The following is a 14,221-nucleotide window of genomic DNA, read 5'->3' as shown; positions in this document are numbered from 1 at the left end:
TGACGAAAGGTTTTGTTTTTTTTCCCTAAAGTCGATTATTCTATTATATGTTTGTACACACTGACACTATGAAAACTTAACCTAACCTAATCAGCAAAAGCTGAGGGTGAGAGGGCTATCAGACGAGAATGGATTAAAATAGTGTCCCTGTGTTCGCCAGTATCTGCTATTGTTAATTTAGTTGTTACACGTGTACAAATGATAGAAGGACCCAATAGTTTTACAAAAGTAGATCAAACGCGGGTTGCGCAAGAAGAACTACCCTTCGTTTTTACTGCAGGTTGATGAGCGAGAGAGAATAACTGCTGTTTCCGACGGGATACATCAGTGGATATTTTCATCACGTATAGCTACTTTTTAAAATTATTTGTCATCGACAAAAGCTATGCTTTATGAGTAGGCAGCGATTTGCTATCCCTCAAACAATCCAGGCTCTCAATGAAAAAAGTTATTGCGAGGTATAGCTCCCCTAAAACTTATCTAATCAGATAATTGAACACTCTGTGGTACAAATCATAAATGCAACAAATGAACGCACAAAAAAGTAAAATGGAAACCAAGGCACCAACAAATTGGCGTACCTTTTATTCTTTACTGCTTATCCTTGTTCCATACTACTTGTCTCCATGCAGTCTTCTCGTAAAAAGCGATAAGTAAAGATAAAATTCGCAGACCCTGCATTTGTCTGCATGATAATACCTGCCAGCGGAACTCGGATTTTGCCTGATTGGATTGATTGCGGTATACTTTTCCCTGATTTGTCGATCACCACAACAATTACAATTTACAAGTAAGCTTTATTTAGTAACGGAACAGAGATGTCAAGTCTGACTTTCGAATGCTCTTTGACTGCAGACTATCCATCTCCTGTTGGTTTACAGTCTATGTTTCTCCAATCGTTTTTTCCCTGAGTTTCCTTTATTGAAAATATCAAATTTGCTCAATTGTTTGGAAAAATGCATTTTTGTAGACAAAACAAGTTTCTGTTTTTTTTTTTGGCTCAGCTTTAAAAATGTTAAACAAACACACAGACCTCAAAGGATCGTTTCATAACGCACACAGACATTATCACATTGATTTGCACGAGATTTCTTTTAATTAGACGTTGTCTATAGGATCACTCAACGAAACGATGTTTATCTTATCTAACATAGCATCTTTGTCAAATGAGGTTGGAAGAAAGACACCAACGCAAAAAAAGTCACTTTTTATAGCTAAATGAACAGCGGTTCAAGCCTACACAGTAACTTAATAGGGAGGCTATTTTAAGGCACACACAGACCTCTACTACGTTTTTGTGTTGGATTTTTTTTTTTTTTTCTCTGGTTCCCCTCAACCGTTTATTCAAACAAAACACGCCATCATCTTGTCATTTTTGGGGAGCCGCTTCTTTTTGACACATCTTTGTCCCATAAAAACAGAAACATAGGTTTCCTTTTTTTAACCTTAGTAAAAGTTGGTGGGTTTTTTGAAAGGAACGTACCAGACCAAACTTGACATTTCTTTCTTTCTTTCCCCCTTTTCTCTCTTTGTTTTAAGCGTTAGAAAAAGGCGTTCTTTCTTTCTCTCTTACTCTCTCTTTGGATACAGATCGAATAAAAATCAAAGAAAAAAGAAATGTCAGCTGAATTATATGAAAAATTAAGAAAGCGACAAGAAGATGAGGATGAAGGAGGCGAGGATGATGCTTCGAACGATGATAATGAAGATGATGATTCAGGCAACTCGAATGATGACGCTGGCGACGACGATAATGAAGACAATCAAGAGAATGAAAATGAAGGTAAAGAAGAGGACGAAGAAGCTGAAACAGATGAAGCAGACGATGGTGGTGATGATGGTGGCAAAGACGAGCAGGAGGAACAGGAGGCACAGGAGGAGCAGGAGGAGGAGGACGGCGGCGGGGATAACCAGGAAGATAAAAATGATGAGGAGGGTGAAGAAGAGGGTGATGTGGATAAGGACACCGGTAAATGATCACAACTTATTGAAGAATGAGTTGAAGATATCGAAGACGGGAATAAGGAAGGAAATACTGACATCTATTCTCAAGTAGACGAAGGAAGCTCAGAGAATGATGATGGCGGCAGTGGAAACGATAATGGGGACGATGATGGGGGCGATAATGGGGACGATGATGGAAGTGACGGTGGTGACGGTGGTGACGGGGATGACGGAAATGATCACGAGGATGATAGCAATCATACTGACAATAATGCTCATAAAGGCGATAGTGGCAACAACGATTCTGGCGATTCCAAAACTGACAAAAGCAAAAATAAAGGTAGGAGCGAGCAATGAATATTGGATCCTTCAAACACTCAATAACATTTATACAATGATAATGAAGGTCAGGACAATGCTGATGACGTTAGTACAGTCCCTACACCAGCCACACCAGAACCTGATACTACCCGTAAGTTAGAAAGTTGTCAATAGAAAAACCTTACTTGTACATTCCAGCTAATAGTGTTTAATTTATGCATATTTCATATGTAGAGGCAGCCAATCCTACTTCAACAGAAAATACTAATCAAGGTAAGCTTTTTATTCTTTCAAAAACATAAACTAGCAGGGTATTACATTCTTTCTTACTTTTCTCCACTTCAATAGTTGATCCTACAGCCTCAGAAGTACCTGCACCTACTCCAACGACACCGGAAGCGCAACCTACTGAACCAGCAGCTACTTCCCAAGCACCTGTACCTACTACTTCAGAAGAACAGCAGCCTTCTCCTCCAGCTTCTATAGAGCAGCCAACGGCATCTTCTTCCGCTCCTGCTACTCCAACTGAACAACAACAAACCACAGAAAACGCTTCTCCGGCCCCTGCCATTAGTACCGAAATTTCGACTCAAGCACCTTCACGATCTGAAACTACTTCTAACAGTAGTAGTTCAGAAGCAGTTGCACCTTCTACTTTATCGGATCAATCCAATCAAGCACTACCTACCTCAACAGACCAGCAACCTACTTCAGATAACAATAATATAAATACCAGTACCCCCACAGATCAACAACTTTCTATTTCTCCTACTGCGACTATGTCAGATAGTGCTACACCCACTTCATTCTTACCCACAGATTCATCCACTTCCGAGCCTACACCGACACCTACAGATGCCATAAACACGGCTCCCTCATCAACGAATGCAACACCCACTGAGTCAGCCAGTCCCACAAGTTCCATCGACGAAACACCCATTACAACCGATTCTATCCTTGTGACATCTTCTACAATAGATCCTACTGCTTCTATTACAGATTCTATTTCAGAGAGCACAGCATGGCCCACTTCTTCTGCTTCTGAAAGTGTCAGTAGTAGCTCTGTTATGGCCTCTATCACCTCTTCTCTTCTTTCTTCCAGCTTGATGCCAACAGCAACACCGACGGGTACCATTAATGACGGCGCTGCTCATAGTGATCTTGGCCAGAGCGACGGTCTAAGTCAGAAAAACAAAGCCATCATTGGCGGTTGTGTCGGCGGCATTGGTGGCGCACTTGTTGTGGGCGGTGCAGCTACCATGATGGCAATGAAGTACAAGAAACGTAAACGTGAAGCAGATATGGAGAGCTATCATCCTGAATCCATCAGTAGTAGCATAGGCAATAACATGTCTGAAGAATACCATGATAATTTTGATTCTTTTGGTAGTTCGGACCAATTCGTTCAACAACGCCGATATTAATCACTCCAGATGATCATTGATAAAGGATTGCCCCATACACCACTTCAACAATTTTTTATTAATTTTTATTTCTAATCTTTTTGTGCTATATCAGGAAACTCTCATCATTCTACTATCCTGTTACTCTTTTCTATGTAGTTATTTTCTATTACCTAATTTACACTCATTCCTAATCAATTACACAACAGCATTTTTTCTTTTTGTTCATCTCAACATGTTTACAGTTCAAATATTAAATAATGGCAGGCCCTTGTTCTTTTTTTTTAGTTATCTTTCGTCAAATAAGTCAGTGATGGCTATGTTAAATGTTTGAGCGGCGGCCGCTAGATTTTTTACTACTGTTTTAATGGCCGCTGACAAAGCCAGAATGAGCTATTCCCGGGAATGTTTGCAAGTGAAAATCTCACCCCATGTGCCCGTTTCTTTTCTTGCGTGAATTTTCATCATCTTTCAGGTACTACTGCGAAACACCACCACCAAGTCATTCACTGCTATGAAACATTCAGGTTTACAAAACGAGGTGATAAGCTTCTACAGACAATGTTTTCGAGCAGTGAGAGCAAAACCAAAGGTAAGGCCAGAAATAGGGTCTGTCATCTTAGGATGTACTATTCTAATAAAGCAAACGTAACAGGAAACAAGACCTCGTTTTTATGCATTTATACGAAAGGAATTCAAGCAACATGATATTCGCAAATCTGATTTTGCAACGATTGAATACATGCTCCGGAAAGGACGAAAACAATTCGAAGCTTACACTCAAAAAGGTGTAAAAGATATCCATTTATAATCTATATCTCTTCAGCTATCTAGTAGGATAGTTTTCGATACACATATACACACAAAAACTATGATACATTATTTTACATTCTGAAAAAGAGAATCTCCTTCTCCTTCATTCGTTTCCACACAAGACTAATTCTTTTTTGGTGAAGCGTCTGCTGCTTTGTCTTTTTGCTCGTCGCGGAATAGAATAGAAGCTGCCTCTGTGCAAAGATACAAGTCTTTCAAAGGTTGAACGCATTCTTCAGGTTTTTCGGTATTGGCAGCAAGACAACTGTCGTAAGCGTTGATCTGATTAGCACATTGCTGTTTTACGAATTTCAAAATGCCAACACTAAACAAAAGCATCCATGTCAGTCCTTATTTTCGGCTTTTTTTTGACAGGTTTTCCTGTATTCAAATTATTTCCGTTGGTCATCCTATATTACTTTTCTTCTGAACATTTTGTCAAGGCTTTCTTTTGCTGTATGCAGGCCTTATCCCATGAATGAGGGTTATTTTCAACACATTTCTGATACATTTCTAATTGAAGGGCACATTTGGCTCGAACTTGTTCTAGTGTATCATCCATTTTGGAAAGGCAAAAAAAGTTAAGGAAGGGAAGATGTGGGGATCTTCGTCAAAAGGGTGGGATGGGGGGGAAGACGGCGGATACTCAAATGAGCGGGCAAAAACAAACCAAAAAAATTCTTGCTATTTTTATTTTAATTCGTTGATGAAGGATGATTAGCAAATACAAAGTCATTATTTGGCGTATAGTTTTCTTCTTTAATTTCTAATTGAATCAAGATAGTCTTGCCACCTATCTTCTGCAGAGAGCAACCTCTATTTTGCGTAATGTCTAACATGATCTCGCCTTGTAACTTTTTTTCGCGATGGGCGAGCATAATGAGGGTTTGAGGAGGGTTCTTATTCAGCTTCTTTTTGATATGCTTTTGATTAGGTATACTAAAGGATTCATAGTGTGCCTCCTGTCCATCCATGAGTTTTCGCCAACAATAAAACGTACCTAATTTTGCATATTCCATAGCTAATTTAGCATCCTTCTTTTGCTGCCTCAAGAAATGAGGGTCAGCTTGAAGAGGTGCCGAAAAGTGATCCGCCGGCGGTATGCCATAACCTTGACTATGGCTGTTACTGCCAAACAGACCTCCCAACATAGAGAGCCCTTTTCTAAACATAGGTTCTGTTGGCGGGCGTTGCCTCATCATGGGCATCATCATGTCACGCGATGTATATGGATGATGGAGGTCGTCTCTTCCTTCTGACACATGTCTTGGATGGCCTTGCTCCTTTTCATGATGCTGTTGAGGTGACGCTGGTGGTGCTGCTGAAGGCCCATTTCCGTTCGCACCATGACTTGCAGCTTCTGCTGCTGCTGCTGCTGCTGATTCACCTCTTCCTCCTTCGCCTCCGCCTCCTCCATGCATCATGACCTGTGCCATAAAATTTGGGTCATTCGGGTTTAAGAAGGGTAGCAAAGGTGGGAAATCGTTAAGTTGACCAGAAGGAGGAGGTGGAAACCATAATTCAGGTGGATGCCAAAATTGTGTCTGTTGCATAGGTGGAGCCATAGGCATCATCGGATGATTGAAGAGAGACATTGGGGGAGGAGGGGGTGGTGGTGGTGGGATGCCCATCATTCTGTTTTGTTGCTGCTGCTGTTGGTGACGAAGAAAGGCTGCTTCATTGTTTCTATTTAACCATGCTGGGTGAGTGGGGTTCATCATAGGATTTCGATGGACTCCTTCACCGTGTGTTGCATTGACAGGAGCGCTGCTGTTCACATCAGGGCCGTGACTATGACTGCCCATGCCTTCATTGTTGTTCATGGTGGGTATACCCGCTATCGACGATTCAAATGGATTATTCATCATAGCAGTAGGTGTGACGGGTACAGAAGAAGCTGTCTGTGATTGTTGTTGAAAGAGTGGAATACCGTTTGCAGCCGCTGCTGAAAGGTTGGCACCTTCATCGGTTAAATGATCAAACAGTTCACTTGTAGGAAGGTTATACATGGAAGCAGGCCGGTGATGTGCATCTACCATGATAGGAGGCGGAGGGGGTGGAGGTGGAGGTGGAGGCGGTGGTAGCATCAGGGGGGGCGCTGGAGCTGGAGCTACTGAAGGTGGGGAGTGAAGCTCCATGCGGGGTACTGGCGGATAGACTTCACTAAACGATAAACTACGAGCTACGCGAGATCGGTTCGGAAATGTGGGAGGCGTGGTCCGCCCTCTCACACTGCTTCTTCTTCTGTTCATCATACGGTGAGGTCGTTGAAAGCTCCCAGGTTGAGAATGCAAATCATCAGCATCATCTTCCTCGATCATGGATGCTGTATTACTTTCGCTACTTTCCTCTTCCTCGCTATCCGTCTGGTAAGGGGTTGTAGGTAGGCTATGCACCCTCCGTCTGCGATGAAAGGGTGGAGGCACCGGTCCTGTTCTCATCAGCAAGTGTGGTGGTGGTGGAGGAGGAGGGGGAGGAGGATGCATAAACGAGGCAGGATGGGGTTGAAAATAGTGATTTGGCGGGCGTCTTCCTTCAGTAAAAGAGTTGGCTCTTCGACGGCCTGAAAAGTGGATATTGCTATTTCGACGATGCATCGTGTTGTCATAACCAACAAAGCTTCTCGGTTCATTGTTGTGGTCGACTTTTCCCTCTTCTTCTTCTTCTTCTTCTGCTTTTTCTTCTTCTCCGTCAGATGGATTATGACCATGACCGTCCGAATAGTCCTCGCTAGCATGATCAGGTTCCTGAGACAGCCACGTTTTTCTTCGCAAATGACTATTGTTTTTAGTAGCATGATTTTTATTGTAGAAAGATGATCTATTACGTTTGTTGTACGACCTTGTTGAAAACGATCGTCGCAAAAATGGCGGTACACCGACATGATTACTTGAATGCAGAGATGGAGGAGGGCGAAACCTGGGTGAAGAATGAATCGGATGGGGCGGTGGCAGCCATTGCGGTGGAGGTACTGGATAGGGTTGTGAGTGCATATAGTGTGGCGCTGCGTAATAGGGATGTGGTGCATGTTGTGCAAGAGGTTCGTAGGGTGGAAATAGCTCATCTTCCATCTCCATTGGAGTAGGATAAGGCTCATTCAAATGCGTCCTGTGCTGTCTAGGTCGGCCAGCAGCATCCTCTATGTACTCCTGACTTTGTCTATGTGTGAGTAGAGGTCTTCTTCTACTGTCAGCATAATGATGTTGTAAATTGAGTTCGTAAAGAGCTCTTCGCAGTTCCTCTTCTTCTCTTTCGTTCAGTTCCTCTGGATCTAATGAGATTGGAGCAGACATTCGATATTTTCGTTGTTGTGGACGACCATAGTGGATAAGAGTTGGATCGTTTCCCTGATGTGGTTGTTGTTGCTGAAACGGATGAGGCAATTTAAATGACTGCTGCTGCCGTAAAAGTGATTGTGGAGACAACTGTTGCTGTCTGTGTGCTTGCCTACTGGGCGGAGGGTTTTCATCATCTGAATAGTAGTCCTCTATTCTGGTAGGTCGGGTAGAATGGCTCGCTAAAGACATGTATTATCTATTTCTCTCGGGAAAAGATGAGAAGAGGGAAGAAAAGAGACAAAGGAACAACATGACTTATATTCGAGGATTTCTTCGTTTTTATTGTTGTTTTTGTTGCTTGGATAAAAATGGGCATTGTTCAATTGTACGACAACGATTCATTTTATTCATTGTAAAAGTGTGCGGGGTTCATCTTATTGTTCTTTTGCTTCTTTCTTTGGTTACTCGCGCAAAACAGCATAAAATGGGAACAAAAAAAAATAAGCCCAGCTGACCCACCTGTCCTCAATTTTCTTTTGTCCTTCAATTCAAATCAACGTGTGATCAGCAAAGGATGGCGGTGGCGATTGTTCAGACAATTACTGGACAGATAAGATGTAGAAGGAAGGCCAACAAAAACATTTTCTTTATTGATGTTCAACCACTGCCTGCCGGAGAAAAATCACAGATATTCTTTCGAACAGACGATCAAACTTTAGATTACCTCCAGTTTCAGGAAGAGTACCATAATTGCAAACCAGGATCGATTGTCGAGGTTCAAGTAGGGTACCCCTTGAATCCAAAAGAAGCTGAAGATAGACCTTACGCAGTGTGGCAAACCGACAGACCTATTAAAATAATAACACCTTACACTGAGCGTGAAGGCTTCAGACAAGACCCACCCTTGGGGAGTCTTTTAAAAAAAATGAAGGAGGATGCTACTGAACTCACGGGCGCAAACAATTCTACAGCGAACGGTCCGTCCATTCATAAAAGTAATGTAGCGTGCAAATATTGGATCAATAAAAACATATGTCATAAAGGAAAGGATTGTAAGTTTCAGCATCCTGTGGGTGAAGATTTTGTAAAAGCCAGAAAAGAATGGTTAGAAGAGGTAGCATGAACTTGCATACATTTTATTTTTTTTTTACCCGCATTGGCTATCCTGATAACATGGCTGACATCCCCCCCCCTCCTTTATTGTTTTATATCAGCGAGAAAGAGCACGCAAACAGGCTACATTTGATCCTGAAGACCCTCATACATCCAAGAAACCTCACGGTATGCGCGCTTTGATATTCGTGGATTGGCTACTGAAGAATTTCCAACTGACGGACAAGGATCACGTTTTGGATGTGGCTGGAGGAAAAGGTGAGATATCGATGTTCTTGAGTCGAGGGTTTGGTATACCCGCAACGGTGGTTGATCCGAAAGTACGAAAGACACCTCCTTACTGGCTCACACGACTGCGTAGACATATGTATCGATTTGAAAGCGGCAATGACCTTGAGCAGCCCGACTGGAAAAGCAGAGAGATTCACTTCGACGCTCAGAAATGGCCATACACTATTCAGCCCACTTATTTACATACTCTCCTGGATGACCCATTTGTGGAAAATCACAAAGAACTCATGTCGGAAACAACCCTTTTGGTTGGTTTGCATGCGGATCAAGCGACAGTGCCTATTGTAGATATAGCACTCAAATACAATAAATCCTTTGCTGTTGTTCCTTGTTGTGTATTTAACAACTGCGGTGATAGATATTTTCTCAGATCAGGCGAATTGGTTGCTACCACAGATCAACAGATACAATATCTATGCGAGAAGAACAAGAATATCAAGGTCGCTTATTTAGATTTTGAAGGCAAGAATAAAGTTGTATACAACATTGTTGACTGAAGGGGAAGGCAGCCGGCAGCTTTGGTTTTGTAATTTATTTTGCTTTCATCTAGTCATCCGTGATCTCAGTTCGTACCCATTATTCGGTACACTGACCTGTGACAACCCTCATCCATCTATACCACTCACTCAACCTTTGTAGAATAATATGTAACTCATCTAGTCTATGTACAAATATGTTTATTGTGAATAAAAAAGTCGCCACTCTATGCCTCTGATTTCTTTTCTGTCAAATTATGTTGATAGTCATAAAGTCGGAGCAAATTACGCTCCAACATGGCTACTGTTACTTTTCCTACAGAAGGTACGAAAATAGAAGCTTTGGATTTGATATCTTCTTCAAAATTAGCAGAGGAAGAGAAATTGATAGCCACGACACCGTCTTTCAAAAGAGAAGTTGGCATCTTGTATTTGGGAGTAGGCACACCGGTAATCACGACATCACATTGAGGTATCACTTCTTCCACACTTTGACTAATGTCTTCGACTTTATGAGCGGCCAATTTAATGCCTGTACCACGGGTAAAAAGCTGGATGCCGTTGACATCAATCGAATACACTTTCGCACCATCATTGGCCAGCATAGCCGCTAAAGGACGGCCCACAATTTCACTACGGTTAACAACGGCAATGGTACGTCCGTAAAGACGGTTGCCATAAGGAATGACTGGGTTGTAAACGCCGATGAACTCAAGAATCTACTCGAAGAGACGTGAAGGATAAGATTTTCTTTTCTAATAAAATCGGTGGCTCTTTCACCACCTGCTAACTTTCTTTCAACCCCCACCACCCCTCCCATTCCCTTTCTTTCTTTGTTTCGGTTTGAAAGACTATTCGTACCTTTACAATAGCGAGTGGTGTGCATGGAATAATACACTTCATGGTTTCCTTTTCATCCATAAATCGGATATTGTGATATACGTTATGAACAAACTTGTGACAGAGTCCTTCAACATCTTTGAGCTCACTGACACAACTTTGTAAATACAGATCCTAAGGGGAACAATCATCTTTCACTAAGTCCTTGATTCATTATTACTGATCGTCCATATTTTGCTTTACCTGCTTTCCACCAAATACTGGGTAGTAAACCATGATGCCATTGACGTCTTTATCATCATTGGCTTCTGTGATCTTTGCCTCCAATTCTAGTTTATCCACTTTGCGAAGTTCAAATTCTACACCCGTTTCAGCGCAGGTCTTTGCTGTCCATTCAGCATATTTCATAGCAGCGGGATCTTCATTGGCAAGAAAACCAACCAACTTTGGACGAATATCTCGATGTTTGATATCTTCTTTGATTTGAGATCTTTTTTTTTTTTTTTTTATTTTTAAATTAAAAAATTATGCGTGAATTAAATAGCGGGTTTTTTTCTACAACTCAATTTTCTTACCTGAAGGAAGCAGAAACTTTTGAAGCAAGGACAGTTTTACAGGACATGACAGAGAAAGCAGGTGTGTATAATTTTGCTCAAACAGAAATGGTATATAGAAAAGATGACACTTTCAAAAGTCCAAAAAAAAAAAAAGCTTAAAATGGTTTGATTCCTAGGGATTTTTTTTTATTTGACCTTTAACAAACACAGAAAAGCAGTCTTCAGATTTTTAGGGCTGCTGATGTAACTCCGTTCTTGAAAAAAGATGGGCCATTTGACTAGCTATCAAGTGGAGTGGAAGGATCTTTAGATTTTTGTGAGGCTGTCACTAAACTGATCACCTCCTGTCGCCTATTCAACCGTTTAATACGTCTCTCATGTCCACCATCAAATAGTTCACGACCTGCCTCTGTTTGTGGCAGCACCTTGGGTATAATCACTGGCACATTTTCATGATCCAGAGCAGCTGATTGACATTTGAAAAAAATAAAAATAGCGTTATAAATGTTTCAGTAAACCACAATAGACATCAAGTAGCCCATGATTTGAGTAGTTTTCTTACTGATTGTAAAGAATCCATCATTCGTGAATTTGATTTCGCCCGTCAGTAAATTCTCTATGAATAGAGAGTCCTTTTAGATGAGTCTGTGGGGGTTCGATCTGGAGGCATACAGAGTTTCCTATCCTTTACCTGCTTCGACAGTAACATAGACTTCCATAGAGGAATTGAAGGATCTTGAAACAAGTGACCTTATGGTGACGACATCACCTACGCCAGAGCTTGCTATGAAATTTAAACTATCTATACTAATCGACAATGTATATTTTAAGATGATGGTTTTGATTTCTCAAGATGTGAGTCACTTCATGACTCCCCCCGCCCCCCTCCTCCTCCACATTTTTTCGGGTTTCCCCATTTTTGGTGATGTCCAATCAATTTTGTACTGTACCTGGCGGTCAATAAATACGCTTTCGCTAATCTGTTGGCACTGGTGATGGCGCATGTCTCCATCCAGGCCATGATTTGGCCGCCAAAAGTGATGCCTAGGGTGTTGGCATGTTGTGGCATGACTAATTCGACGACCTCTGCAAAAGTGGAACTCATGAGCTGCTCTTTATCGGACTGCTGACCCAACTTGGGGTCTTGAGAGTAGCGTCTACCTCCTCGTCTCACTGCCGTTCTGGCCTGGTGGTCCTCCAACTCGGTGACGGATAGCCCTCCGTTCTTTTCCTCTGTGTCTTGTACGATCAGCGCAGGCGAGTTGGAAGGAGATTCTGCGAAATAACCAGGATGATGTTTAATGGGGGCATCTTCCAACACGCGTTCTTTTAAACCTTGAGACCATTCCCTCATCAGGTCTCTTATTTGCTGACGATGATCTGATTTTTTCTTTGACTGCATTCGTTGCAAACGACGTGTTTCTGCCATGTCAAACCGTTTCTTTTCCATGTCGGTTTGAGGTATCAATTTTGGAACGGCCATGGGCTCCAAATCAGAAAGCACTCTTCCGAGATGCGTTTTCGCCTCAGGTCGAGGGGAGAGGGCCACGAAGGTAAGATAGGCATGAGCGACAAAAAAGCGTTCATTGGATAAAGGAGATTCTGCTTCTACTTTGACGCCCACTTCCATGGACGTTTTCCACGATTTGTTTACAGAAGCCTGAACACTCACCTACGCGCCCACATGAAAGATATATACATATGAAAAGGATACAAAGTTAGGGGGAAGCTTTCTCTTCAACTCAATGAATGTAAAAAAAACAAAAAACAAGTGGTGATGTTTACAATATCTCCCACTTTGATGGGATGCAAAAAAGCAACGTCGTCTACTGAGCGAGTGACCTAAAGCCAGAAAACAGCAAATGAATGGATATAGCTTTTTTTGTAAAGCTTGCAATGAAATCACGCCATCTTACCGATGGTGAAATAGCATGCCGTTTTGCGGCTATTCCTGCAGCAATATCAATCCAACCCAAAATGATACCAGCATACGCACAACCCTAACAGAATCTGATATTATATCTTTCCCATTCATACGTATTCCGGTTTTTCTCAACACGGGTGTTTACATTTAAATTACAATGCTCGGGTGAAACAATCTTTGTAATGGTCACTCGAGATGTCGATGCTGGTTTGGCTTCCACTCGCACGTTACCCGCTTCAGTATAAGGATCTGGCAAAAATCGTCGAAGAAAGGGTTTGGAAATGAAGTAGATACCATCGAGGAACGAAGAACTGACTCTGGTGGTAAATGTCTGATCTTGAGTTGACGAGGAGTCCATAAAGTGAATGAATTGGTTTCAAATTTCTGGTTTTTTTGCTAATTTTCAAGCCAAAAAAACCCCTCTATTTATTCAAAGGGGTTGGGAGGGGATAAACACACACAAAAAAAAAAAAGAAAGCGAATCAAATAAAGGGGTCAGACTTCAGACTTCTTATAGTACGAAAGCCCAAAAATATAGGTTTTATGCAGTCGTAGAAGTAACTGAATAAAAATGGCCCGTTTGAAACGTCTGTCGACCCTAGATGAAGGATGGCCTCGTCATAGGGTGACATCGCTTGCTGGTTAAAATAGGACCTTTGTTTTCCCTTTTTTTTTCCCCTTTCAAACAACTGCCAAGACTCGCGGTCCAAGTTAGCGCATGGTCATGGGGTTTTTCTGGAAGACACACTCTCGGCAAACTTTGTGACGGAAGAAAAGGCAGTAGACTACGTGCAAGACAGAAAAGGCGATGTGGCACATAAGAAGCACTCTCCTTGCCTGGCTCTCTGTGAAGGTAGAAGCACTATGGACAAGATAGAAAGACGTACCAAAGGTAAAAACCGCGTGTGTTATCTTTAAAAGCAACCTCCCCGCTCAGTTAAAAAAAAAAAAACCAAAGGGAAAGGACGGGTCAGGATAGAAATGCAGACAGATTCTTTTTTTTCCCATTTTGACAGACAGCTAGTCCATCCATGCTCGACCTCATCAAAATCCATTCATCCGTAAAAAGAGTAGGCAGAGGAGTTTGGAAAGATCCATCTATTCGTCTTTATCCATCGTGTGCGATGATGACACTAAGCAAATAACCGCTCAACATTATATGAAAACCAGAAGCAGGTACAGGCTCAGGTGCATCCTGTCTTTCGAAGGGGTCGCTTTTCCCTTTATCGGTCCTTTATGAATGATCTGTAAAAGACGCCCA

At 41.9% G+C, this 14,221-nt stretch overlaps 6 protein-coding genes across 6 annotated transcripts; 2 read left to right on the top strand and 4 right to left on the bottom strand.

Annotated features, from left to right (window-relative positions):
• The first annotated feature begins 2,393 nt into the window (after positions 1–2,393).
• Positions 2,394–3,959, top strand: BDF20DRAFT_865404 (uncharacterized protein). The gene is made up of 2 exons (XM_053080793.1): positions 2,394–2,538; positions 2,614–3,959. The coding sequence occupies exons 1-2, from the start codon at positions 2,481–2,483 to the stop codon at positions 3,687–3,689; spliced, it is 1,134 nt and encodes a 377-aa protein (XP_052937408.1). The 5' UTR covers positions 2,394–2,480; the 3' UTR covers positions 3,690–3,959.
• Positions 3,960–4,604: 645 nt separating this feature from the next.
• Positions 4,605–4,992, bottom strand: BDF20DRAFT_905778 (uncharacterized protein; the record flags this gene model as incomplete). Its single annotated transcript, XM_053083205.1, has 2 exons — positions 4,605–4,806; positions 4,901–4,992. 2 exons carry the CDS (start codon positions 4,990–4,992, stop codon positions 4,605–4,607), a joined length of 294 nt encoding a protein of 97 aa, XP_052937407.1.
• A 127-nt stretch (positions 4,993–5,119) lies between these two features.
• BDF20DRAFT_865398 (uncharacterized protein) lies at positions 5,120–5,928 on the bottom strand. The gene has a single exon (XM_053080792.1). The coding sequence runs from the start codon at positions 5,915–5,917 to the stop codon at positions 5,177–5,179; it is 741 nt and encodes a 246-aa protein (XP_052937406.1). The 5' UTR covers positions 5,918–5,928; the 3' UTR covers positions 5,120–5,176.
• Positions 5,929–8,333: 2,405 nt separating this feature from the next.
• On the top strand, positions 8,334–9,660 carry BDF20DRAFT_834824 (uncharacterized protein; the record flags this gene model as incomplete). Its single annotated transcript, XM_053078772.1, has 2 exons — positions 8,334–8,873; positions 8,974–9,660. 2 exons carry the CDS (start codon positions 8,334–8,336, stop codon positions 9,658–9,660), a joined length of 1,227 nt encoding a protein of 408 aa, XP_052937405.1.
• A 180-nt stretch (positions 9,661–9,840) lies between these two features.
• BDF20DRAFT_865395 (uncharacterized protein) lies at positions 9,841–11,199 on the bottom strand. The gene is made up of 4 exons (XM_053080791.1): positions 11,055–11,199; positions 10,723–10,969; positions 10,501–10,653; positions 9,841–10,358 (listed from the first exon to the last, which is right to left on the bottom strand). Exons 1-4 carry the CDS (start codon positions 11,099–11,101, stop codon positions 9,867–9,869), a joined length of 939 nt encoding a protein of 312 aa, XP_052937404.1. The 5' UTR covers positions 11,102–11,199; the 3' UTR covers positions 9,841–9,866.
• BDF20DRAFT_865389 (HotDog domain-containing protein) lies at positions 11,200–13,433 on the bottom strand. Its single transcript, XM_053080790.1, has 7 exons — positions 13,106–13,433; positions 12,953–13,036; positions 12,822–12,878; positions 11,987–12,708; positions 11,728–11,843; positions 11,599–11,652; positions 11,200–11,502 (listed from the first exon to the last, which is right to left on the bottom strand). Exons 1-7 carry the CDS (start codon positions 13,316–13,318, stop codon positions 11,315–11,317), a joined length of 1,434 nt encoding a protein of 477 aa, XP_052937403.1. The 5' UTR covers positions 13,319–13,433; the 3' UTR covers positions 11,200–11,314.
• Positions 13,434–14,221: the final 788 nt, after the last annotated feature.

Source organism: Mycotypha africana (genome assembly GCF_025528875.1).
Source record: "Mycotypha africana strain NRRL 2978 chromosome Unknown BDF20scaffold_4, whole genome shotgun sequence".
Classification (NCBI taxonomy): domain Eukaryota; kingdom Fungi; phylum Mucoromycota; class Mucoromycetes; order Mucorales; family Mycotyphaceae; genus Mycotypha; species Mycotypha africana.
This window is presented reverse-complemented; position numbering and strand designations above follow the sequence as displayed.

Excerpts from the sequence above, each read along its gene's own strand:
- BDF20DRAFT_865404 (XM_053080793.1), top strand. The coding sequence starts at position 2,481 with ATGCATATTTCATATGTAGAGGCAGCCAATCCTACTTCAACAGAAAAT. Across the intron at positions 2,539-2,613 it reads AACAGAAAATACTAATCAAG|TTGATCCTACAGCCTCAGAA; the intron begins GTAAGCTTTTTA and ends CCACTTCAATAG.
- BDF20DRAFT_865398 (XM_053080792.1), bottom strand. The coding sequence starts at position 5,917 with ATGGCACAGGTCATGATGCATGGAGGAGGCGGAGGCGAAGGAGGAAGA.
- BDF20DRAFT_865395 (XM_053080791.1), bottom strand. The coding sequence starts at position 11,101 with ATGTCCTGTAAAACTGTCCTTGCTTCAAAAGTTTCTGCTTCCTTCAG. Across the intron at positions 10,654-10,722 it reads CAGTATTTGGTGGAAAGCAG|GATCTGTATTTACAAAGTTG; the intron begins GTAAAGCAAAAT and ends TGTTCCCCTTAG. Across the intron at positions 10,359-10,500 it reads CACCACTCGCTATTGTAAAG|ATTCTTGAGTTCATCGGCGT; the intron begins GTACGAATAGTC and ends CTCTTCGAGTAG.
- BDF20DRAFT_865389 (XM_053080790.1), bottom strand. The coding sequence starts at position 13,318 with ATGGACTCCTCGTCAACTCAAGATCAGACATTTACCACCAGAGTCAGT. Across the intron at positions 12,709-12,821 it reads CCATCAAAGTGGGAGATATT|GTGAGTGTTCAGGCTTCTGT; the intron begins GTAAACATCACC and ends GTGGGCGCGTAG. Across the intron at positions 11,653-11,727 it reads CTATGTTACTGTCGAAGCAG|AGAATTTACTGACGGGCGAA; the intron begins GTAAAGGATAGG and ends CTCTATTCATAG.